The sequence below is a fragment of the Scyliorhinus torazame genome, chromosome 9, assembly GCF_047496885.1.
Source record: "Scyliorhinus torazame isolate Kashiwa2021f chromosome 9, sScyTor2.1, whole genome shotgun sequence".
NCBI classification, from domain to species: Eukaryota; Metazoa; Chordata; class Chondrichthyes; order Carcharhiniformes; family Scyliorhinidae; genus Scyliorhinus; species Scyliorhinus torazame.
The window spans coordinates 27,220,148-27,246,556 of NC_092715.1; the positions used below are offsets into that span (position 1 = coordinate 27,220,148).

The 26,409-nt window shown below is 48.0% G+C and overlaps 1 protein-coding gene across 4 annotated transcripts in view; it reads right to left on the reverse strand.

The window, feature by feature from the left end:
• Positions 1-3,205: 3,205 nt before the first annotated feature.
• The window catches only part of sh3rf1 (SH3 domain containing ring finger 1), a 239,833-nt gene continuing 216,629 nt past the window's right edge, over positions 3,206-26,409 (reverse strand). For 3 of the 4 annotated variants that reach the window (XM_072515735.1, XM_072515734.1, XM_072515736.1), the window contains 2 exons: positions 12,353-12,687; positions 3,206-5,336 (listed from right to left, as the gene is read on the reverse strand). In XM_072515735.1, coding sequence (XP_072371836.1) covers positions 5,168-5,336; positions 12,353-12,687 — 504 coding nt within the window. In that variant the 3' untranslated portion in view covers positions 3,206-5,167. The remainder of the gene's footprint in view (positions 5,337-12,352; positions 12,688-26,409) is intronic. The other variant, XM_072515737.1, reaches the window with a different exon arrangement.

Genomic DNA, 26,409 nt, shown 5'->3' on the forward strand with positions numbered 1-26,409 from the left:
GGCACCCGAAGCTAAGTATAGGCTTTAGTAATAGTGGTAGTTTAGTTTGTAGAGTTTATGCATGAGTAGATTTGACTGTGTGTAGATAAATGAGCATTGCTTTCGAACTTACTATCTGGTGTATCGAGTCATTGATCAGTATTCGGTTCTGAACCTTGTGGCGGTGTCGAAAGATACCTGGCGACTCTTGAGCAAAGGTAATTAAACAGAGCCAAATTATGAGCCAACCAAAAGTTAGCAACAATGGAAGAGTGAGTAAGCCAGGTGGGAGGGGGTCTTTGATTATACTGCCCGCTTTCCCCAGGCAGCGGGAGGTGTAGATGGAGTCAGTGGATGGGAGGCAGGTTCGTGTTATGGACTGGGCTGTGTTCTCGACTCTCTGAAGTTTCTTGTGGTTTTGGGCCGAGCAGTTGCCATACCAGGCTGTGATGCAGCCCGATAGGATGCTTTCTATGGTGCATCTGTAAAAGTTGGTAAGAGTTAATGTGGACATGCCGAATTTCCTTAGTTTCCTGAGGAAGTATTGGCGCTGTTGTGCTTTCTTGGTGGTAGCGTCGACGTGGGTGGACCAGGACAGATTTTTAGAGATATGTACACCTCGGAATTTGGAACTGCTAACCATCTCCACCACGGCCCTGTAGATGCTGACAGGGGTGTGTACAGTACTTTGCTTTCTGAAGTCAATGGCCAGCTCTTTAGTTTTGCTGGCACTGTGGGATAGATTGTTGTCGCTGCACCACTCCACTAGATTCTCTATCTCCCTCCTGTATTCTGACTCGTCATTATTCGAGATCTACCCTGGTCATATCGTCAGCAAACTTGTAGATGGAGTTGGAACCAAATTTTGCCACACAGTCATGTGTGTATACAGTGTGGGTTAGTATAAATACACCATTTCACACAATTCAATGGGTTTCCCAGTTGGTGGGAAATGCATAAATGTCCCACATGTTCAACTTACGCAAACTACTAATACAGCCTCTTGCATTTACACAGGGCTTTCTGTGTGGCAAAACAGGTCCCAAAGCTCTCAAGAGGATCGTGATTGTATAAAAATGAACACTGTGCCACAAAGGAGATATCAAAGCTTGGTCAAAGAGGTGAGATTTAAGAAGCGTTTTAAGGGAAGAATGAGTAACTTGATTAAGAAACAAGATCCTGAATGATCTCGGCAAGGTGGATGTAGAAAGGATCTTGTGGGTGAGCCCAGAACTAGGGGGGCACTTGGGGGTCGCCCTTTTAGGACAGAGGTGAGGAGAAACCTTTTCTCTTGGAGGGTTGTGCGACTTTGGAACTCAGAAGGCAGTGGAGGTGGGGTCCCGGAACATTTTTAAGTTGGAGGTAGATTCTTGTTAGGTGAGGGAATCAAAGGTTAAGCCATAAGCCGCAGGTATGGGAACAGAATTAGGCGTTTCTAATTAAAATGTCTAATTAGGGGCTGGTTTAGCTCAGTGGGCTAGACAGCTGGTTTGTAATGCAGAACAAGGCCAGCAGCGTGGGTTCAATTCCCGAACCAGCTTACCCGAACAGGCGCCAGATTGTGGCGACTAGGGGCTTTCATACTTGTGACAATAAAAGGTTATTATTATTAAAAATCTGTCTAAATCGTCCTTAACTTTACTCACTGTCCCAGCATCCACTGTACTCTGGGGTAGCGAATTCCACAGATTCACCACCCTTTGGGAGAAGTAGTGTCTCCTCCACTCCGTTTTAAATTTGCTACCCCATGTCCTGAGACTATTGACTGCTCATTCTAGAATGCTCCACAAGAGGAAGCATCCATGTCTACATTATCCAGACCTTTTAGCACCTTGTGCACCTCAATTAGATCTCCCCTCATTCTTCTAAACTCTATGGAGTAGAGGCCTAAACTGTTCAATCTCTCCTCGTACGACAAACCCCTCATCTCTGGAATCAATCTAGTGAACCTCCTCTGAACTGCCTCCAATGTCACTACATCTTTCCTCAAATAAGAGGTCCAAAACTGTGCACAATACTCCAGGTGCAGTCTTACCAATGCCTTCTACAGTTGCAACAACACTTCCTTATCTTTATACTCTATTGCTTTAGCTATTAATGCCAACATTCCATTCGCTTTTTTTTATTACCTGCTGCACCTGCATGCTGGTTTTCTGTGACTCATGCACAAGGACACCCAGATCCCTCTGCAGCGGAGCACCCCAAAGTCTCTCCCCATTAGATAATAAATTGCCTTTCTATTTTTCCGACCAAAATGGATGGCCTCACACTTATCCACATTAAACTCCATCTGCCACATTTTGGCCCACTCTCCTCACCTATCTATATCCATTTGTAAGGTTCTTATTTCCTCATTGCAACTTACTGTCCCACCTATTTTTGTGTCATCTGCAAGTTTGGCGATAGACCCTTCTATCCCTGTATCCAAGTCGTTAATATCGGTTGGGGATGGGAATGTAGAACTTGCAACACAAAGAGATCTGGCATCTTATTAAATTGTGGAGCTGGCTCAAGGGGCCGAATGGCCTATTTCTGCCCCTATTTTGTATGAGGCGGAGAGGCTCGGAAAGGGAATTTCAGAGCTCAGGGTCTAGGTAGTTGAAAGTAGAGTCCACGCTCTCATGGGTCTACAGTTCCCTGAGCACGGGGATAGATTTATTATGGAACGCAGCACACAGAGAGACTCCTACATCTCTTAATTCCATGGCAAACACAGTGGTATCTATGGCTGCTAAGAGGATAGGTATGTGACCACTCCCCAGGACTGTGTCAATATTTGGAGGGTCTGTGCTCACAGTTTGAAAAGCACGAACTGATACAGAACAGGAGGCAAGTCAAGCTATCGTTGACTACATTAGACAAGTTCAACCCAAAATAAATCTGTGGCCCTGGATCAAGAATTATAATGAACCTGCAGACTTAAAACAAAAAGAAAAGGGTTGTGTATTCCCAAACAGGATTCCTGCACAAAGACACATAGAAATCATCAAGTAAAGTGGATATTCAACATTACGAATGTGTTTCTTTCTCAGTTTTACGGTATCAGAAGAACATACATCTGCCAAAAAAAGTAACGAAAATTTGCATACCGTGTGTAACAAAACCTTTCACAGTTCAACAAGAAATGTTGTACTGGTGTGATTGTGTTATACACGTGCAAGTATGTATGTGTGTGCGCACAAACTTATCTCAACACATACAGGATAAAATGGTAAATGCATTCACATTATATGTTTACTAAAGTGGTGGTGCTTTATTTATGAGATAGACACGTCAAGACAAACCCACGAGCTCACATTTCAGATTTGAAAAAATCCGACATTTCAGGTTTTATGATTTGATTTACTGCTCCCTCATAATATTCTAAGGTTACTCTGTGAAATGCCAGAATCTATCAAGACATAGCTTCAGTCCGCTGCAGGGGAGTACCGATGCCAGCCTCTGCAGCCACGGCAGTTTTCACACATTTAAAAAAGAAAAATCCAGGTTAAGATATGCAACATTTAATTTTGTTCAAGCACACAGGTCGGTTTTTTTGTGTGTGTGGGGTATGTCTTTGAAGGAATCATCAAAGAAAGGTTGGTCACATCATTATATTTAAAAGGAAGTTTTGTGCCCATTATAGAAGGGTGCAGGCAGGCCATGGGGAAACAAATGCGCTTAAATGTTTAAAGCAGGCCTCTAACACACGCGGTACTGTGCCGACATGGTGCCAGAAGCACTGGTAACACTGCTTCTAAGTGCAATGTAGATTTGAAGACCTGCAACCAAGCCAGTCGCGTACCTCGGGTCCAAAACATTCAGGCACAGCACTTGGAGATGGGCCTGAGTCGGTAGGATAGACTGGGCCCAAAACAATCTAAGCTGACGACTGTAATGAAGAGAGATTTTTTGAAATTAAGAGAATAAAGTGGTCCTGCACTATTACACATGGCCAACCAGTGTGGGGACAAGATTCTGAGCTGTAAGCCCAAAGTCAGATCTTGGAATAGTTAGCTGGGAGCTTGTGGGTTCCAAAGGCGCCAATGTAGCCATTTGGAATACAGGCAGCTTGCACAGTTTGAACCACCAGGGACAAGGTAGACAGCAGGCCACGGGCTAACTGCATGTCAGTGAGCTACAAGCCAACTTTTAGCATGGGCTAACCAGGCCGTAACAGAACCCCTGCCGGTGTTCTGGGAATCACGCTTTTCAATCCTGTCCACTTTTCAGTGCAAGCCACAAACAGTCGGCCTTGGTCACAATCAAACGTGCTTTGAATGGCAAGAGGAATTAAGAATGGGTGGTTTCAGAGTGGAGACTCCCTCGCATTCATTAATTTGTTTTCCAGTCTTAAACTACCACTTCACAGTTTTCTTCTTGAGGTTTTTCTTAATGTCTTGACTTTCTTTTGGGGGTTGGGGGGAGGGGAGCGGGCCTCCGTACAAAACTACAAATCAAGGTCCCAAACCTCTGCAATTTACAGTACAGGTCAACACCATTACAAACCTACACCTGCCGCCACACACAGAACCACCGGAGAACATCACGAGGCCGTACCAGTCCTCGCTTACAATTTTTAATAAATTCACCAAACCAGCGATCAGTAACGGAGTTGAAAGGGATGTGTGTAGAAGAGGTACTATGTCGAACTGAAGCTTGAGGAGATAATCCAGCTTCCCCTCTCAGATAATAACACTTATAAATTATTACAATTTTCAACATTTGACATTATAGAACTTTCACTTTACATGATGAATCAAGGACTAAAAAAAAAACTCTAACCCAATAAGTTACAAAGTTTTGTCTTAATTACAGCCTCTTTGTAAACAGTTGATTCCATTATGTTGCCAGACAATAGCTGGGGTGCTTGTGATTCAGTGAAGAGGGAAACAAAAGGAGCTGATGACAGACTGAATGACAGTGAAAGGCACAGACTGAATCAGAAAGAATCACCACAAACTGTACCCACTGGGAGCTGTGTCACTGGTGAACATTCACTGTGCTGTTGCTGTACCTCTGGAAACTCAACACACAAAAGACGAAAATCCAAGCAGCTGACCTCTTCTGACAGAAGATTAAGAAGGGAGTCTTATATCTCCATCTCAGCTCTTCGTGGAGATATTCTGCTCAAAAACCGGTGCTTTAGGCTGTTGTGTGTGTGTGTGTGCTTCATGTCGATGGTGTGCTCATGCGTTATAAAGGCCCCTCAGAGGCTCTCCACGAAGCTGCCAGGGAAGAGTCCGGTTTTTCCGTTCCGTTGCAGGGTGCCCTTGAACCAGCCGTCCTCACGTTTCTTGTGTACAAATACAATGTCGCCGTCTTTCAGCTCCAGCTCAGCCTCACTCTGGGGGGGGTAGGATACGACAACTCTGTACCTGTTCAAAAAGAAATATGCATCACTAGCAAGGCCTCAGCTGAAGCAGTATGTTTAATTTTGGGCGCGGTACTTTTGGAAGGAAGCCAAGATCTTGGAGAGGGTACGGAATAGAAATGTAACAGGGATGGGAGACTTAAACTTCATCGATGGACTGCGAAAAGCTGTGATTATTTCCCCCTGGGAAGAGAAGGATAAGGGGATATTTGATAGAGAAGTTCACAATCATGAATTGTTTCCACAGAGTATCTAAGGAGAAACTGTTTCCAGGGACAGGCGGGGCCGGTAACCAGAGGACACATATTTACGGTGATTGGTAAAAGAAGAAAGGTGGTTCGAGGAAACTTTTCAAAATGATACAGCGAGTTAAGATGTGGAATGCACTGCCTAAAAGGGTGGTGGAAGCAGATTCAATAGTGATTTCCCAAAGGGAATTTAGCAACAAAGGGAATGAGGAGGGTTGTGGGACTAATTTGATAGCTCAGCCAAAAAGCCAGAGCAGACGGGATGGGCTGAATGGCCTCCTTCTGCACTGTATCATTCCATGATTCTGAAATCCGACTGTACAGCCACTCGACACCCTGTATTAGAACGGCAGTAACCGTGTTGTGGCTGACAGTTTATGTTCCACTCCAGGAATTAACCGCAAGATCCAGGCGGTTCTGTGCGGCACTGGGAGAGATTTGAAGATCAGCTGGGGAGTTGGTTACCTGGTCATTTTGTGCTGTGGGATCTTGAAAGGTGCTACATAAACGTAAACCTTTCTTCTAGGAGATTACATGGTGGGACATTATGTTCCAGACATTGTGGTGCGTGTCTTGAATGCCCAGCTAACGTTTCCCTGCCTGTCGATTGCGGTGTGTTGATAGGTATAAGCCTCTTTAACACTACAAAATCTAAGTCATAATTCAAGGACCGCAGGCACTGTAGCACCACTATCGCGCACTCTTGTGTAGACGCCGTACCTTCCAAGGCATTGCCTTTGTTATTTTGTACCGTTTTTTAAATCTTTCATAGCAACAAAGGTCTAGCAACAGTAGGCCATTCGGCCCTTCGAGCCTATTCTACCCTTCAATAAGATAGGTCATGCATGATTTGGTTCTGGTCTCAACTCCACTTTCCTGTCTACCCTGGCCTCCCTCGTCTGTCAAGAACCTATGTATCATTATCGTGAATATATTCAATGGTCCAGCCTCCATTGCTCTTCTGGGAAAGAGCATTGCACAGAGTAGCGACCCTCAAGAGAAAAAAGATTCTCCTCGTCTCATTCTTAAAAGGTAGGCAAGCCTCTTATTTTCAACTGTGTCCCCTAGTTCTCGACTCTTTGACTAGAGGAAACATCCTCTTGGTATCTGCTCTATCAAGTCCCGTCAGGATCTTACACGTTTCAGTAAGATCACCTTCCATTCTTCTGAACTCCAACCGGTATCTGTCCAACCTGCCCAATCTTTCTTCCTAGGATAAGCCATTCCAGAGTCGAATAAACCTTCTCTGAACTGCTTACAACGTAATTCTGCCTTTTTTCGAATAAGAGGACCAAAATTAATATACGGTGTGGTCTCACTAAGGCTCTGTACAACTACTGCAAAACTTCCCTACTTTTATATTACAGTCCCGTGCAATAAACACCAACATTCCATTTGCCTTCCTCATCGTTTGCTGTATCTTGTTTTCATGGGATGTGGGCCTTACTGGCAAGGCCAGCATTTGTTGCCCTTGAACTGAGGGCATTTAAGAGTGAACCGCACTGCTGTAGGTCTGGAGTCACAATTATGGGTGGCACGGCAGCACAGTGGTTAGCACTGTTGCTTCACAGCGCCAGGGCCCCAGGTTCGATTCCCGGCTTGGGTCACTGTCTGTGTGGAGTCTGCACGTTCACCCCGTGTCTGCGTGGGTTTCCTCCGGGTGCTCCGGTTTCCTCCCACAGTCCAAAGACGTGCTTGTTAGGTGAATTGGACATTCTGAATTCTCCCTCCGTGTACCCGAACAGGCGCCGGAGTGTGGCGACTAGGGGCTTTTCACGGTAACTTCATCGCAGTGTTAATGTAAGCCTACTTGTGACACGATGATTATAACATTCCCTAAAGGGACATTAGTGAACCAGGTGAGTTTTATAAAAGAAATCAATGATGGTCGCCATGGGCACCGTCACTGAGACTAGCCAGACTTATTAATTGATTTTAAATTCCACCAGCTGCCATGGGTGGGATTTGGACCCATGTCCCCAGAGCATTAGCCTGCACCTTTTAATTACTAGTCCAGCAGCGTCACCATCTCCCCTTGTTGTTTTCTCAAAACTTCTTGTTTTCTCAAACATGACTGAAATTCTCCTCAATGTTCGACATCTGGCATGCGACAGTGTAGAGCCCCATGCACTCAGGAAGATCATTTAGGGGTTGTGATTATTCATGGTTTTCAGGGGTTTAGGCTGGAACCGGCGACCCTGACTTACTGCGACTGGATGGATCAAATTTCAGCACTGAGAATTCTTTTCAACCACTCTTTCGCACCCCGCCTCCTGCCATTCTGACAAATGCAAACTAGTACTTGCCTTGCACTCAATCAATGCAAGGGAACTGCATGGGCCCAGTTTAGAAGCAGCAACGTAATGCACTGCCTAGAAGGGTGGCAGGGGGCTCGGTAGTAACTTTCAGAAAGGAATTGAATAAACACTTGAAAGGGAGACGTTTTCAGGGCTATGGGGAAAGAGCTGGCGATAGTGCGAATGATCAGATTGCTCTTTCCAAGGGCCTTTTGCTGTTTTTGCCAATGATTTTAACATGACAGCTCCAGAAACTGGCTTCCGTCATCGAGTTGTGTGCAATGTAAAGGTGCAGAAAAGCACAAGTTTTTACAACTAGGTGAACCCGGGCGGGTTTGGGAAGACGAAAGGTCGATACGGGGATGGCGGGGCTAAGATCAAAGAAAAATTGGGGTGACCTGCTGCGCTCCAGTTTCCCACATGTCTCTGGGTACATGAAGGAAATGACCAATTAGCAGACAGTAAGCAAGCTGCAGCCTTGTTAGCCCAAGGTTTGTTTCCCCCCACTCCGCTTCCAGTTGCAGCTGGCGTGTGTTAAAGGCAACCTCAATTCAATCAGTCCCGAAGCAAAACCACACAGATCATTTCCAATTAAACGGCACTTTCCAAGCTACATCAGCTATTTTAAACACCATGCAGATAAGGTTATACTTTATGCCACTTAGTCTAACGGTGCCTCATTAATCTCCCATCTGTTTTTTTTTGGGTGCTTCAATGGCATTCCAAATAAAAGCAGATCTTCGCTAACTTTCTTCAAATTTACATTCGCTTTGAGACTGCAACTGTTTTTAATTGTCTGTAGATTTATTTTCTCCCGGTGGCTGTCTTTTAAGAAGCCGCAAAAAATACCTGAAGCTACCTCCTGCAAACCGCACCCCCCCCCCTCCCCCCCGCCCCTCCTTGCCGCCTTCCCAGTCCACGTCTTTAAAATCAGTAAAGATGGATTTTAAACAATCCTCAATTATAATTAGACCGTCTTATAAAAGCGCCTCCAGAGCAAGTACCCAATTGACCAATTGGCACATTCCAATACCATTAAAAAGGTGCAAAAAATTGCACTCACATGCCGAAGTACCAAATCAAGGTTCGAATGGTTCATTGTCTATGAGCTGCCCTGACTTTCTTTGAATGAATGAGATGCCAAACTGAGGCCTGACATCAAGAGGATGCAAAAGGTTGCAGCAGTGGTTATATTTCAGGAATGCTCTGGTGGCTGTGGAACATCCTGATGAGGTTGTGAAAGATGCTGTTCAAATACAACTTTTTCTTCCCCTTCCCTTTCCCCACCCCGCTCTTTTAGGCTCTGCCACTCATTGTCCCTGTTTGGTGAGGCACATCACAATGTTAGCACATTCACGAGCAGCGCTCAAGCAGAGGTCCCAGCCAGTCTGTTCCCATGGAAACCCTTAGCTGAATCAAAATAAAACAAAGATGCTTGGCTTTGCGGTTGCTGCTTTCCTAATATGCCACTTGCTCAGGATGACAGCACGGGGTTTAATCTCTCTTCTGGCCGAGGTAAATTCAGGGCCTGCCTCCTCACGCTACCCATGGTATAAAGAAAAACACGTCCTTTTTGCTGTGGCTTCAAGGGCCTGCCATTGGGTTGAGCACTCATCAAGATGAAGAACAACCAATTTACTATCAACGAAGCCCCACACACAGCAATCAGACAAATTATCCAAGGGCGGCACGGTGGCACAGTGGTTAGCACTGGAGCCTCATGGAGACGAGGGCCCGGATTCGATCCCGGCCCCGGGTCATTGTTCGTGTGGAGTTTGCACATTCTCCCCGTGTACGCGTGCGTCTCACCCCCACAACCCAGAAAGGTGTGCAGGGTAGGTGGATTGGCCACGCTTAATTGACCCTTAATTGACCCTCTATTCCAGTCACCTTGAAATCGGGCTAATGTTCCTTGAGCCTTTCTGATTACTTTCTGTATATTTAGTGGTTCGGACACTCCTTTGCTCCTCTACAACTCTCGCCATTTAGAGAATATAATTCATCTATCTTGGTTCCAAAGTGGCTGACCTCACACTTAGAATTCCATTTGCCATGGTTAAGCCCAGTCACTCAATCTGTCTATATCTTCATCAGAAGAAAGGAAGTTAAGGAAAAGTTTTGCTGGATTGCTCAAAATTACAAAAGGTCTTCTCTATTTCTACTGTTTGAGGGAACTAGAAGACATAGATTTAAGCAAAAAAACAAAGAGAAGGGCAAGGAGAACATCCTAACACAAATAAGTTTCCAGAAATGCTTTCAAAAAAGGGAACAGAATATTTAAAAAAGAATAACTCAGCAGTTATATGGGAAAAGGGCAGGAGAATTAATATCCGTAGAATTCATAGAATCCCAACAGTGCTGGAGGCCATTGGACCCATCCAGTCTGCACCGACTTGCTGAAAGAGCACCCTACCTATCCCCGTAACCCTACCTAACCTGCACATCTTTGGACATTAAAGGATAATTTAGCATGGCCAATCCACCTAACCTGCACATCTTTTTCCTTGGATGGTGATGGCTAGCATGAGGGGACATAGCTTTAAATTGAGGGGAGATAGATATAGGACATGTCAAAGGTAGGTTCTTTACTCAGAGAGTAGTAAGGGCGTGGAATGCCCTGCCTGCAACAGTAGTGGACTCGCCAACATTAAGGGCATTCAAATGGTCATTGGATAAACATATGGATGATAAGGGAATAATGTAGATGGGCTTTAGATTGGTTTCACAGGTCGACGCAACATCAAGGGCCGAAGGGCCTGTACTGCGCTGTAATATTCTATGTTCTATCTTTGGACTATGGGAGGAAACCGGAGCATCCAGAGGAAACCCACGCAGACAAAGGGAGAACTCCACCCAGTCATCCAAGGCTGGAATCGAACTCGGGTCCCTTGCGCTGTGAGGCAGTAGTGCTAACCACTGCGATGTCTGACAGTCTCCCATCTTCCACCCTCCATAAAATTGAGGTCAACCCCAAATTCATAGATCATAGAATTTACAGTGCAGAAGGAGGCCATTCGGCCCATCGAGTCTGCACCGGCTCTTGGAAAGAGCACCCTACCCAAGGTCCACACCTCCACCCTATCCCCATAACCCAGTAACCCCACCCAATACTAAGGGCAATTTTGGACACTATGGGCAATTTAGTATGGCCAATCCACCTAACCCGCACATCTTTGGACTGTGGGAGGAAACCGGAGCACCCGGAGGAAACCCACGTACACATGGGGAGGATGTGCAGACTCCGCACAGACAGTGACCCAAGTCAGGAATCTAACCTGGGACCCTGGAGCTGTGAAGCAATTGTGCTATCCACTATGCTACCGTGCTGCCCACTGCCGTGTCTTTATTTGCAACAAGTGCCATTCACTTATCCACCCCTGTGTTTATTGACCTACATTGGCTCCCAATCAATGTCTTTATTTAAAAATTCTCTTTCTTTCAAATCACTCGATGGCCTTTCCCCTCCTACCTCTGTAACCCCCTCCACCGGGCAGCCCTAACTCACAGCTGTGAATTGAGAGTTGGCGTAGATATGAAGTTACAAATAGCTTCCTTCCCGTGCTGTAATAAACTATGGGTGGGATTTACCAGTCCCACCAGCAGCAGGTATCATCACGGACAGGACGGGACAGTTTAGAGAGATTTTTGGCCGCCCTCTGAATGTTCCCGTCCCGCCCCCAACCCAGTGATTTACTACGTGCTCGGGCAGACGGTCAGTTTTCAATCACAACTGAAGGCACTGACTGACCACATCCACCAGGTGTGATGAAGTCGGTAAAGACGAGGAGCACAAATTGGAGAGGGTGAGAGGACTCAATGATGCGGACGGAAAGAGCGATCCAGCTGCCCTCAATTCCCAATGTCCCACCGCCAATATCACACTCGTCACCTGCTTTCCTGGAGAAATTTCCTGACTTTCTTTTTTATGGTCACCGCAGTTAGGTTTCCATTTGACAAAAAAAAAAGCACTTCTGGTAAATGTGTAACCATACCGCAGTGTTAATGATTGACTGGATGGTTTCACATTTTCCACACATCAAGGTACAAATGCATTCGGGTGATTTAGCTGCAATTTGTGAACGCACTGTTGGTAACAAATGATGTTGTTAATGATTTATTAACTCCGCACTGCTGATGTAATGCTTGTGATTCACCAGGGGAGAGATGGAAGGAAGAAATCAAAGAGAGAATCGGGGGGGGTAATGACGGCAGCGCTTTGCAAGGGTAAGGGTGAAATGTGAGGTGGGGGAAACAAGAGAGAGAATTATTTTTCTTTTTATGTCAATGGAATAACGCTAAAAGCCTGAATTAAAACGAAAGCTTTAGGATCATGCACAAGCAAAGCTGAAATGGTTCAGTGTTCTTTAAACTGTACTAATATACTACTTTACTGAAGGAGAGATTATGGAGTGAAAAACATACAGTTTACATTTATTTCCCCAATTCACACAGAGATTAAACAGTGAAGTGAGTACCTTTCACACGGCACGGATTTGGCTTCCAGCTGAACTGAAGCCATGGATGAACAAGGCTGCCTTGGAGGGGGAGCGATGGGAACGCCAGAGTCTAAAGAAGCTGTCTTCCGATGGAGTGTTTCCAGCGTTGCTCCAGGGGCCTCTGTATCCACGGGGCAGGAGCCGGCTCTGCCGTGGCTAACGCTGGAAGGGACCTCCGGCCCCACAGCTCCCTGGAGGAATGTCTCTGCAGCTGCCTGTTCAGATTCTAACGTGGGCGAGGAAGGTGGCGAGGGCCGGGACTTTCGCTTTGTAGATGCGCCCGACAGGAGTTTTAAGAAACCTTTCTTTTCCTTCTGTGAGGCAACAAACAGAGTTTAAAACAATAACTTCCTTTAGGTATTTGCAGGTGCGAGACTTCTTGAGAAAGCAGGTTCCGGCCTTCCCGCTGCTGCCGCTACGGGGGATACAGGACAGAGTAGTCTCCAGTACCTGGGTGGGAGAGGGGAAGGTATCAGATATTTACCAGGAACCTTTGGATGCGGAGGACGCTCCGGTGGAGGAGCTTAAGGGCAAGTGGGAGGGCGAGCTAGGAGGAGAGATAGAGGCGGGTCTGTGGGCGAATGCCCTTAGCAGGGTTAATGCGTCCTCATCATGTGCCAGGCTTAGCCTGATACAATTCAAGGTAGTCCACCGGGCACACCTGACGGTGGCCCGGATGAACAAGTTTTTTGGGGTAGAGGACAGGTGTGCGAGGTGTGCGGGAAGCCCAGCAAATCATGTCCACATGTTTTGGGCATGCCCGAAGCGTAGAGGGTTTTGGCAGGGTTTTGTTAAGGCAATGTCTACGGTACTCAAAACACGGGTGGTGCCGAGTCCGGAGGTGGCGATCTTTGGAGTGTCGGAACATCCGGGAGTTCAGGGGGCGAAAGAGGCCGACGACGTCTTGGCCTTTGCCTCCCTGGGAGCCCGGAGACGGATTTTATTACTGTGGAGGGACTCAAAGCCCCCCCCCCCCTGAGTGTAGAGACCTGGGTTAGTGACATGGCTGGGTTTCTCAGTCTCGAGAAAATAAAGTTTGCCTTAAAAGGGTCAACGGTAGGGTTCACCCGGAGGTGGCAGCCATTCGTCGACTTTCTCGGGGAAAATTAAAATGTCAGCAGAAGCAGAATTCCAAAGGGTGGGGGAGGGGAGGGGGAGGGTGGGGAGGGGAGGGGGAGGGTGGGGGAGGGGAGGGGGAGGGGAGGGGGAGGGGAGGGGGGGAGGGGAGGGGGAGGGTGGGGGAGGGGAGGGGGAGGGGAGGGGGAGGGTGGGGGAGGGGAGGGGGGAGGGGGGAGGGGAGGGGAGGGGGGGGGAGGGGGGGGAGGGGAGGGGGGGGGGGGGAGAAGAGGGCCGGACTGGTGTTTTACGGTTGGGGTGTGTGAAGATTGTGATGAGGGTGGAAATGTTTATTGTACCATGTTTATGTCATTGTTATTGTTATTATAAAAACTTGCAAATACCCGAATAAAATTATTTTTTAGAAAACAATAACTTCCAGTAACAATCACTGTGCCAGTTTCACTCTGTTCAGTGTGATGTTATCATCATCTATGATAACATCACACTGAACAGAGTCTAAAACTGGCTCAGAGAATATCAGTTATCCATTAAAACGCCACAAATAAACAAGAACATACTTTGGTGAGGAAAGTTTGCTCACAGAGAAAGCGCACGCTATTAAATCACTCTGTATCTGCTTCCATTTTTCATCAATTTTCTTCCACAATCTCTTGAAAGCCTAAAACATCACCGAGGTGCCGTACTGTTTCATGGGTGCTAGTACCACCCAAATGGTCAGTCTGCCTCTGAAAGCCTGGTCTGTGAGAACTGGCAGAATTTGTGTACAACGCAAATCGCAATGGAGCCTATCCCTGTCCTCCACTCTGTGTGGAGTCTGCACGTTCTCCCCGTGTGTGCGTGGGTTTCCTCCGGGTGTTCCGATTTCCTCCCACAGTCCAAAGATGTGCAGGCTAGGTGGATTGGCCATTCTAAATTGCTCTTAGTGTCCAAAAAGGTTAGGTGGGGTTACTGGGTTATGGGGATAAAGGTTTAGGGTGGCGCCTTAAGTAAGGTGCTCTTTCCAAGGGATGGTGCAGACTAGATGGGCTGAATGGCCTCCTTCTGCACTATAAATTCTATGATGCTATGAAAGCGCACTACCCACTGGGAGGCTAGCAACCTATCATGGGGTGCACAGCATTTTCTGTCACCCTTGCCCGGCCTACTCAACCATTTCAGAGGGAAGTTAGCAGTCAACCACACTACGGTGGATCTGGAGGCCACACCAAGTAAAGGTGGCATAAAAACAGAAAACACTGGAAAACCGCAGCTGCTTGCTCAATCTTTCAGTCACAGTGCACCAAGTGATATTTTGACCACAGGGTTGGAGAAGTGTTTGAAAAAAGAAAAGTTTGGAGGGTGGGGAGTTGATAAGCTAGTTAAATTGAAATGAAATGAAATGAAAATCGCTTGTCACAAGTAGGCTTCAAATGAAGTTACTGTGAAAAGCCCCTAGTCGCCTGTTCGGGGAGGCTGGTAAGGGAATTGAACCGTGCTACTGGCCTGCCTTGGTCTGCTTTAAAAGTCAGCTATTTAGCCCTGTGCTAAACCAGCCCCTTGTTGCATTAAATTGCATTAAATGTATGTAGTTAACAGCAAAAGCAATCACGCTGTTGCCTCCTACATTGTGCTATCAGCTGGGGCGAGACTGCAGCTTCAGTGCAACACAGTTCTCAGTTACTATTCATTTGAATTTTTAAAAATAAATTTAGAGTACCCAGTTCTATCTTTTTCCAATTAAGGGGCAATTCGGTGTGGCCAATCCACCTAGAATGCATATTGTTTTGGATTGTGGGGGCGAGACCCACGCACACACGGGGAGAATGTGCAAACTCCACACGGACAGTGACCTGGGGTCGAAGCCAGGTCCTCGGCGCCGTGAGGCAGCAGTGCTAGCCACTCCGCCACCGTGCCGCCCTCTCAGTTATTATTCAGCAGTTTTCACAATTTGGAAATCATTGAGAACAATTTGTTTCCAGTCACGATGCTAATTTAAATTTACTGGTGACCATTGTTGAGACGAAATGAAAATCGTTTATTGTCACAAGTAGGCTTCAAATGAAGTTACTGTGAAAAGCCCCTAGTCGCCACATTCCGGCGCCTGTTCGGGGAGGCTGATACGGGAATTGAACCGTGCTGCTGGCCTGCCTTGGTCTGCTTTCAAAACCAGCGATTTAGCCCTGTGCTAAACCAGCCGTAACTAGCCGAGATGATTGGTTTCCTCCCCCACTCTAGTCAAATAAAACATCTCAAAGAAAACAACTACTCTTCACACCAACTGATGTTTACCAGTGTGACAAGGGAGCTGAGATAACAAACTGGTCCCTGAAAAGGCATTCTCACATCAGGAATACAAGATACACAGCCAGAAGGGTGGTCTGTGCCGGGGTCCGACAACCGATCACCGCCATATTCCGGGGCCACGACAGCCTTCTCGTCCTTGTCAAACTTTCCAGGCTTCCTTTTGCTATCACGCGCTTCTTCAAAGACCTTTTACCCCATCCTTACTAGGGTTTAAACTAGTATGACAGGGGGGTGGGCACGGGAGCAATAGAAGGTGAGAGCATTGAGGGAGAACTAGGGAATAGGGCCAGTATGGCTCTGAGGCAGAGCAGACAGGGAGAAGTTGCTGAACACAGCGGGTCTGGTGGCCTGAAGTGCATATGTTTTAATGCAAGAAGTATTACGAGTAAGGCAGATGAACTTAGAGCTTGGATTAGTACTTGGAACTATGATGTTGTTGTCATTACAGAGACCTGGTTGAGGGAAAGGCAGGATTGGCAGCTAAACGTTCCAGGATTTATATGTTTCAGGCAGGATAGAGGGGGATGTAAAAGGGGTTGCGTTACTGGTTAGGGAGAATATCACAGCTGTTCTATGGGAGGACACCTCAGAGGGCAGTGAGGCTATATGGGTAGGGTTCAGGAATAAGAAGGGTGCAGTCACAATGTTGGGGGTTTACTACAGGCCTCCCAACAGCCAGCGGGAGATAGAGGAGCAGATAGGTAGACAGATTTTGGAAAAGAGTAAAAACAACAGGGTTGCTGTGATGGGAGACTTCAACTTCCCCAATATTGACTGGGACTCACTTAGTGCCAGGGGCTTAGACGGGGCAGAGTTTGTCAGGAGCATCCAGGAGGACTTCTTAAAATAATATGAAGACAGTCCAACTAGGGAAGGGGCTGTACTGGACCTGGTATTGGGGAATGAGCCTGGCCAGGTGGTAGAAGTTTCAGTAGGGGAGCATTTCGGGAACGGTGACCACAATTCAGTAAGTTTTAAAGTGCTGGTGGACAAGGATAAGAGTGGTTCTAGGGTGAATGTGCTAAATTGGGGGAAGGCTAATTATAACAATATTAGGCGGGAACTGAAGAACCTAGATTGGAGGTGGATGTTTGAGGGTAAATCAACATCTGACATGTGGGAGGCTTTCAAGTGTCAGTTGAAAGGTATTCAGGACCGGCATGTTCCTGTGAGGAAGAAGGATAAATACGGCAATTTTCGGGAACCTTGGATAACGAGAGATATTGTAGGCCTCGTCAAAAAGAAAAAGGAGGCATTTGTCAGGGCTAAAAGGCTGGGAACAGACGAAGCCTGTGTGGAATATAAGGAAAGTAGGAAGGAACTTCAGCAAGGCGGCAGAAGGCCTAGAAGGGGTCACGAAAAGTCATTGGCAAATAGGGTTAAGGAAAATCCCAAGGCTTTTTACACATACATAAAAAGCAAGAAGGTAGCCAGAGAAAGGGTTGGCCCACTGAAGGATAGGCAAGGGAATCTATGTGTGGAGCCAGAGGAAATGGGCGAGGTACTAAATGAATACTTTGCATCAGTATTCACCAAAGAGAAGGAATTGGTGGATGGTGAGTCTGGAGAAGGGTGTGTAGATAGCCTGGGTCACATTGAGATCCAAAAAGACGAGGTGTTGGGCGTGTTGAAAAATATTAAGGTAGATAAGGCCCCAGGGCCTGATGGGATCTATCCCAGCATACTGAAGGAGGCTAGAGAGGAAATTGCTGAGGCCTTGACAGAAATCTTTGGATCCTCACTGTCTTCAGGTGATGTCCCGGAGGACTGGAGAATAGCCAATGTTGCTCCTCTGTTTAAGAAGGGTAGCAAAGATAATCCAGGGAACTACAGGCCGGTGAGCCTTAAGTCAGTGGTAGGGAAATTACTGCAGAGAATTCTTCGAAACAGGATCTACTCCCATTTGGAAGCAAATTGACGTATTAGTGAGAGGCAGCATGGTTTTGTGAAGGGGAGGGCGTGTCTCACTAACTTGATAGAGTTTTTCGAAGAGGTCACAAAGATGATTGATGCAGGTAGGGCAGTGGATGTTGTCAATATGGGCTTCAGTAAGGCCTTTGACAAGGTCCCTCATAGAATTTACAATGCAGAAGGAGGCCATTCGGCCCATCGAGTCTGCACTGGCTCATGGAAAGAGCACCCTACCCAAGGTCAACGCCTCCACCCTATTCCCATAACCCAGTAACCCCACCCAACACTAAGGGCAATTTTGGACACTAAGGGCAATTTACCATGGCCAATCCACCTAACCTGCACATCTTTGGACAGTGGGAGGAAACCGGAGCACCCGGAGGAAACCCACGCACACACGGGGAAGATGTGCAGACTCCGCACAGACAGTGACCCAAGCCGGAATCGAACCTGGGACCCTGGAGCTGTGAAGCAATTGTGCTATCCACAATGCTACCGTGCTGCCCGTCATGGTAGACTGGTACAAAAGGTGAACTCACAAGGGGTCAGGGGTGAGCTGGCAAGGTGGATACAGAACTGGCTAGGTCACAGAAGGCAGAGAGTAGCAATGGAAGGATGCTTTTCTAATTGGAGGGCTGTGACTAGTGGTGTTCCGCAGAGATCAGTGCTGGGACCTTTGCTGTTTGTAGTATATATAAATGACTTGGAGGAAAATGTAACTGGTCTGATTAGTAAGTTTGCAGACGACACAAAGGTTGGTGGAATTGCGGATAGCGATGAGGACTGTCAGAGGATACAGCAGGATTTAGATCGTTTGGAGACTTGGGCGGAGAGATGGCAGATGGAGTTTGATCCGGACAAATGTGAGGTAATGCATTTTGGAAGGTCTAATGCAGGTAGGGAATATACAGTGAATGATAGAACTCTCAAGAGTGTTGAAAGTCAGAGAGATCTAGGTGTACAGGTCCACAGGTCACTGAAAGGGGCAACACAGGTGGAGAAGGTAGTCAAGAAGGCATACGGCATACCTGCGTTCATTGGCCAGGGCATTGAGTATAAGAATTGGCAAGTCATGTTGCAGCTGTATAGAACCTTAGTTAGGCCACACTTGGAGTATAGTGTTCAATTCTGGTCTCCACACTACCAGAAGGATGTGGAGGCTTTGGAGAGGGTGCAGAAGAGATTTACCAGAATGTTGCCTGGTATAGAGGGCATTAGCTATGAGGAGCGGTTGAATAAACGCGGTTTGTTCTCACTGGAACGACAGAGGTTGAGGGGCGACCTGATAGAAGTCTACAAAATTATGAGGGGCATAGACAGAGTGGATAGTCAGAGGCTTTTTCCCAGGGTAGTGGGGTCAATTACTAGGGGGCATAGGTTTAAGGTGCGAGGGGCAAGGTTTAGAGTAGATGTACGAGGCAAGTTTTTTTACACAGAGGGTAGTGGGTGCCTGGAACTCGCTGCCGGAGGAGGTGGTGGAAGCAGGGACGATAGTGACATATAAGGGGCATCTTGACAAATACATGAATAGGATGGGAATAGAGGGATACAGACCCAGGGTGTGTAGAAGATTGTAGTTTAGCCGGGCAGCATGGTCGGCACGGGCTTGGAGGGCCGAAGGGCCTGTTCCTGTGCAGTACTTTTCTTTGTTCTTTCCATTGATCTTTCCTCCTCCCTGGAGACTAGCAAGCGCTGTTCGAGGTCCACCTCGCCAGTTCCTGTGTTGTGTCCGCAGGGTTGATGTTAGGAGACACAGAGGCTGACAAACTAAAGGAGCTCTATTAACGAGGTGTGTTCAGTACAGGCCGCTTCTTTACTCTGCACAGTTACTCACGCTAGCAATCGGTGACGCCACTCCCGCTGCCGCCATGCATTATCAATATGCAGTGCTCAGTGCAGCTTCAGTACTGCTTCTCAGAAATCAAGGCAAATATATCACAGGAGGCTACTTAATGATCAAATTGTGCACATGGGAAACGAGTTAAACTCTATTTGAGGAATTGTGAAAGTCGGTGGGGACGGCACTGGTGCTGGGGAAACAGCCAGTAAATCTGAGAGACATCTTTGTTGTCTCAGCAAATTAGTGTGATCTATAGGTGCAATAAAAAGTGCAACCTGACCCATCAATTTCTTCCATTGGTGAAGATCAGCCATGGTCGTATTGAATGGTTGAGTGAACTCGAGGGACTGAATTGCCGGCTCCTGCTCCTAGTTCTTGTATATCTTTTGGTAAGTATGGTCCTTTCACATTACTGATCTCCAGGAGGATCATAAATTCCTTGTCATTGAATCTCTCCTGCCTTACACCCTATCACAGACCTTCCCCCTTTGTACTTGCCTCCCCGCTCTCCTTGCTCTCTGACTCTGCCCTTGCATAAAAGCTGTTAATCTCGACCATTATCCACTTCTGATAAAAGGCTATGGTCCTGAATCGTTAACACTATTTCTCTTTCCACGGATGCTGCCAGTCTTGCTGCGAGATGTCCAGCATGGTCTGTTTTCCTTTCAAATTTCCAGCCCCTGTAGCGGGCGTGTCTAACGGAAACATTTCCAAGTGTCAGTTTGGGTGCAATTGGCGGGGTGTTACTCGATGGGCGCATATTTAACGGCACTCAGTCCCTGAAATGAGCCCTCGCTGCTTACAAGGGGGAGTTTCTTTTAAACGCTCCCTCACCACTCACTCCCTGTCAACACACAAGCATGGCAGCGCGCAGACCGACTCCTCGCTTTGGCGATGCCGACAAGGCCAGGCGCCTGGAGGCTGTGGAGGCGAGACAGGACATCCAGTTCCCCCGAGAGGGCTGGAGGGGCAGCAACAGGGTCAGCAATACCGTCTGGGCAGCAGTGGCAGCAGCTGTCAGTGCGGGCAGCATGACCAGGAGGACCGCCGTCCAATGTCGGAAGAAGATCAACGACCTCCGCCTCTCTTCTGGCATCCGTTCTGCCTGCCACCCCTCAAATTCCCAAACCACCCACGCCCAAACAAACTGGCTGGCACCTCGCACCCTCCACACATCTGATCTTCTTGCTTGTTCCCCAGCACGCCCTGGCACCCACCAGGACCAACCCCTTCATGTCCAGTTGTGGTGCCCACACATGCCACCTGCCAGAGACCCCCCCCACCCCCGATCACAAAGCCCTCTCTTTGTCCCCACAGAAGATAGCCCATCATAAGCGCGAAAGGGCCAAGACAGGGGTGGGGGAGTACCAGAGATCCGAGTCTTCACGCCCTATTAGGAACGGGCCCTGCAGATCGCGGGGTTGACCGAGGAGAGAGCAATCACCAACAGCGAAATTGGCCTGAGCCACAGAGGTGAGGATCCACTGCCCCTTCAACTAGATGACCCGTCTCAAGTGAGTTGTTCATGTCAGACAGAACAATCCTTCCCTCTCACTGACCACATGTCCATTCTATCACAGGATCTCCATCTGATGGGGCTGGGCCATCCGGAGTTGCTCGCCACCAGCCCAGAGGAGAGCTCCGAGGAGACCACCATTGAGGTGCACATCAGTTGGAGGCAGGCACATCCAAGGGAGTTAGGAGGACTCAGCTGAGCCCCAGTCAGATGGCAAGCCTCTGGGCAAGGTTATCTCAGAGCTGATGCAGATGCTAGGACACGCCCGTGAGATTCAGGATGGGATGTCAGCTATATTCCAGCGAGTGCATAGTCGATTGGAGGAGTCCCAAAGGCTACGGGCATAGGAAATTATGCCGACTATGCGTGGCATCAAGGCCAACACTGCTAGGGTGGCGACTGCAGTGGAAAGCCTGCAGCACAAGGTCAGCATCTTGAGTGGGAGTGTCCCTAGGCATGGCTCAGTCTGTGACGTCCAAGACTGAGGGCCTTGACATCACGTCCCAATCGCTGAGGGACGTGTCCCAGACGTGGCTGGACATTGCTGGGGCAGAGCACAGCATGGCCCAGTCACTGAGGAGCATTGCTGAGGGTGTCAACACCATGGTGCAGACAATGGGGAGTTGCCAGGACTGGCTGACCCAGATGACGCAGAGGCCTCTGGAGCTCATTCCAGCTGCCCCTCCATCCCATGGAGCCCCCAGGGCCTTGCGGGCACCATCAGGGAGTAGGAAGCACTGGAGGCCAAACTGGGGCCTGCCGGCAAGGAGACAACAGCAGTCTCCAGTTCTTCCGAATCCCCCTCTTCTGACACTAGCACGTCTCTAGAGCAGTGGGCAGAACAGGGTGCCATGGCAATGCCAGTGACACTGGTAAGTCGGCCGGGGCCTTGCTGCTCAGGGCCCTCCAGAGGACGTATGCCCAAGGGTATCAAAGGCCAAAGAGTGCGGAAAGCAGCAGGCTGCCTCTACCTCTGATGTGTATCCTGGGGACACACCTAGACATGGCAGTACACCAGGAAAGATCAAGAAGATTTAGAATCACTGAGTAGACATTGGGGGGGGGTTCCCCACCATCTGTAGCTAGGAAGAATAGAAATGCCCAATGGTCCCTGTTAAAACATGTTGCACCAGATACATGTGAAGCCTCTGTCACGATAATCTTCACAGTGGACCTGCCTTCACCCCCACCCCCGATTGCCCTCCGCTGCCCCCACCCCCGAGCACATTGGTTCAAGATCAAACGTCCCCGATGCAGACCCCATTCAGGCGATGGGTATGAGAGCGCTCTCAGCAGAAAGACAGGAGACAAACTTTAGCAGAAACTGAGGAGCACCAGAGCTTTCCTCACAGCGAATGATCATCACTCTCCTGCCTTGTATGTTGACCCGCTGACAGTGCCAACACAGGCCCATCACCCTGGGGTGATGTTATGGGACCCCTTGGAGGGGGGAGCAGGCTAGTCAGGGGGCAAGGGGGTACAGGGAATTGGGGCTGGAAGGAAGGGAATAGGGAGGAAGATGGGGAATGGGGGGGAGGGGGGAGCAGATGAGAAACGGGGAAGGATGAGGGCCTCTCTGGTCATCCGAGCATACCGGACCATTGCTGCCACCTCTCCTCCACCCTCCAGCTCCTCCTGCGACTCCTCTTCTTTGTCCCCACAGAAGATAGCCCATCATAAGCGCAAAGAAAACAAGGAAATGTCACTGTTCCATATTGGTACCAATACATAGCTATATCAGCTCATTTTCACAAACAAAACAAACACACGGTATCAGCCTTCGCAGGTTCCTCAACAGAAACGGAGGATAAGCCTGAGAATGTGTTATTACGTCCAGGACTTTGTCGGAGAAATAATCTGTCCATCAAGGTGTTACTTGTTCCACATATCAGTGCCATTCTCCATCCAGGAGCCGCAGTTGTGCAGGCCCCCTTCCCACACGGCTCAATCTCACCGGAACCAAATCCTGACATCCACATATTCCACTGCTGCTCAAGGTGCAGTTTAACATCTTTGACTTCCAGCGTGTTTAACCCGCGGTGACGTGTCAGTTACATCACTCACCACACCAGCAACAAAAGCAGCAGCAATCTGCTAAAGCATTTCTTCAACGGTGTCATCAGGTGGCCCATTTGGATAAATGTCGCGCATCAGATCCCGCAGAGTCTTCTTGCTTCAAACCGGATTGCCTTCTGGACCCATACGTCCCCAAGCCTGGTGTCTTAGAAAACAATTGTACCTCTTTCCGGCTACAGAAATGGAAGGAAACAGCAACAGCAGCCTCCAGGCATCTGCAGCCACCAGCAGGAGCAAGCAGCAAACACAACCTGCAGCTGTGAAGTGCTCTCACAACTAACAATGCCACTTCCTTATTAGCAATAGCCTTCAGTTGTGAAGCCAGAAGCTACTCACAGTCAATGGGAGTTAAAGAGACCGTCACCATATAACCAAGAGCAGGGCTCTGTCCGGGAAGTGTTTGGTAGGACAGACAGACAGCAGTTGTCCGTGTTATAGGTACCCACAATACTTAAAGATGGTTTGAAGGTCTCACAGATGAAAAGGCCCCCCCGACCAAGCCCAGGGGAGCCCCCTGACCTGGAACGCTTCAGCCCCCCCGACCAAGCCCAATAGGTTAGATAGCAAACTGATTCGCACCCTTTTCCATTTCCCGCTATTTAACCGACGCGTCCAGATTAGTGCCTGTCACAATGCACTGGTTAAATAACGCCCAGTATTTTTGTTTCGTTCCTATTTTACCGATGTTTTCAGGGATATTCTGCCTTTAGGGTTCTTCACAAGGGGGCTGTGCTTCAGCTTTGCAATTAGAACCATAGAAATGATGCAGCACAGAAGGGGGCCATTCAGCCCATCTTGTCCATGTCGACCCAAAGACACCCAGGTGCCATTTCTAATCCCATATTTCTGTCCATACCCTGCAGCTTAAAGCACTTAAGATGCAGATCCAGGTACTTTTTAAAGAGTTTAGGGTTTCTGCTCCACCACCAACTTAGGCAGCGAATTCCAGACACCCACTACCCTCTGCGAAAAATGTTTTCCCTCATGTCCCGTCTAATCCTTCTGTCACTTAGCTTGAAACTATGAACCCTGGTTTTGGAACTCCCTGCCAAGGGAAACAGGTTCCTCCTGTCGACTCCTGTGGTGATGAAAACTACACACAATACTCCAGTTGTGGCTTCACCTGTGTCTTATACTATTCCATCATTATATCCCTACTTTTGTATTGTATTGCTCTGCCAAGGAAGGGGAGTATTCCCTGTGCCTTCTTTCCAACCTTTTGTGCCTGTGCTGCTACCTTTTGGGACATGTGCACTTGCATGCCAAGATCTTTTACTTCATCTACCCCTCTCAGTATATTCTCATTTATTGTGTATTCCCTTTTACTGTTTGACCTCCCTAAATGCATTACCTCACGCTTACCAGAGTTGAACTCCATCTGCCACTTTCCTTCCCGCTCCAGCCACCCACCTATATCATTTTGGAACTCACCGCTATCCTCGACACTATCCACTACACGGCCAACTTTTGTGTCATCTGCAAAGTTCCCAATCGTGCCCCCCATATTCAAGTCCAAATCGTTAATATATAAAACAAACAGCAGGGGCCCCGACACCAAGCCTTGCAGAAAATCACTTGAAACAGCTTTCCATTGGCAAGGGCAGCCATCGACCCTTTGTTTCCTGTTACTCACCCAACTTTGGATCCAATTTGTCACAATACCCTGTAACCCATGAGCTTTTACTTTGCTGACTAGTCTGCCATGAGAGACCTCGTCAAATACCTTACTAAAATCCATGTAGTCAACATGCACTGCACTACCCTCATCGCCTTTGCATCACCAAAGAGTACTATATTTAAATAAAGCCTCTCACAATCTCAGACATCTGAAAGCACTTTACAGCCAATTAAGTTCATTTTGAAATTTAGTCACTGTTACGAACATAGGAACTTGGAGTAGACCATTGGGCCCTTCGAGCCTGCTCCGCCATTCAAACAGATCGTGGCTCATAATCTACCTCTGCACTATTTTTCTCTACTAACCCCACATCTCTTGATGTCATTAATGTCCAGAAATCTAATGATTTATGTCTTGAACATGCTCAATGACTGAACTTCCATAGTTCTCCTGGGGCGAGAATTCCGAAGATTCACCAGCTTCGGAATGAAGAAATTCCTCCTCATTTCAGTCTGAAATGACCTTTCCCTAATCCTGAGATTATGTCCCCTGGTTCTGGACTCACCAGCCAGGAGAAACATCTTGTCCACATGGGCGGCACGGTAGCACAGCAGTTAGCACTATTGCTTCACAGCTCCAGGGTTCCGGTTTGATTCCCGGCTTGTTCACTGTCTGTGCGGAGTCTGCACGTTCTCCCCGTGTGTGCGTGGGATTCCTCCGGGTGCTCCGGTTTCCTCCCACAGTCCAAAGATGTGCAGGTTAGGTAGATTGGCCATGCGAAATTGCCCCAGTGTCCAAAAATTGCCCTTAATGTTGGGTGGGGTTACTGGGTTATCGGGATAGGGTGGGGGTACGGGCTTGGGTACGGTGCTTTTTCCAACAGCTGGTGCAGACTCGATGGGCCAAATGGCGTCCTTCTGCACTGTAAATTTTGTGATTCTGTGATCTACCATGTCACGCCCTGTAAGAATTTTAGAAGTTTCAATGAGATCACCTCTCATTCTTCAAAACCCGAGAGAGCACAAACCGGGTTTCCTCAATCTCCCCTCATAAAACAATCTAGTCATCCCAGGGATCAGTCTGACGAATGTCCAAGGCACTCCCTCTATGGAAAGTATATCCTTCCGGAGATAAGGTGACCAATTCCACACACAATACTTAAGGTGCGGTCTCACTAGGGCTCTATACAACTGCAGCGAGACATCTTTACACCTGTATTCAAATCCCCTTGTGATGCCTTCCTAATTGATTGCTGCACCCACATGCCAGCTTTTAGTGACTCATGAACAAGGACAGCCAGGTCCCTCTGGATATCAACACTCCCAACCCCTTCCCGCTTACGAAATGCTCTGCCTTTCTGGTTTTTCCGGTAAAGTGGATGAATTCACTTATTCACATTATATGGTGGGGCAGCACAGTGGTTAGCACAGTTGCTTCACAGCTCCGCGGTCCCAGGTTTGATTTCCGGCTTGGGTCACTGTCTGTGCGGAGTCTGCATGTTCTCCCTATGCCTGCGTGGGTTTCCTCCGGGTGCTCTGGTTTCCTCCCACAATCCAAAGATGTGCAGGTTAGGTGGATTGGCCATGATAAATTGCCCTTAGTGACCAAAAAGGTTGGGTGGGGTTATTGGGTTATAGGGTGGAGTCGTGGGCTTAAGTGGGGTGCTCTTTCCAAGGGGCCGGTGCAGACTCGATGGGCCAAATGGCCTCCTT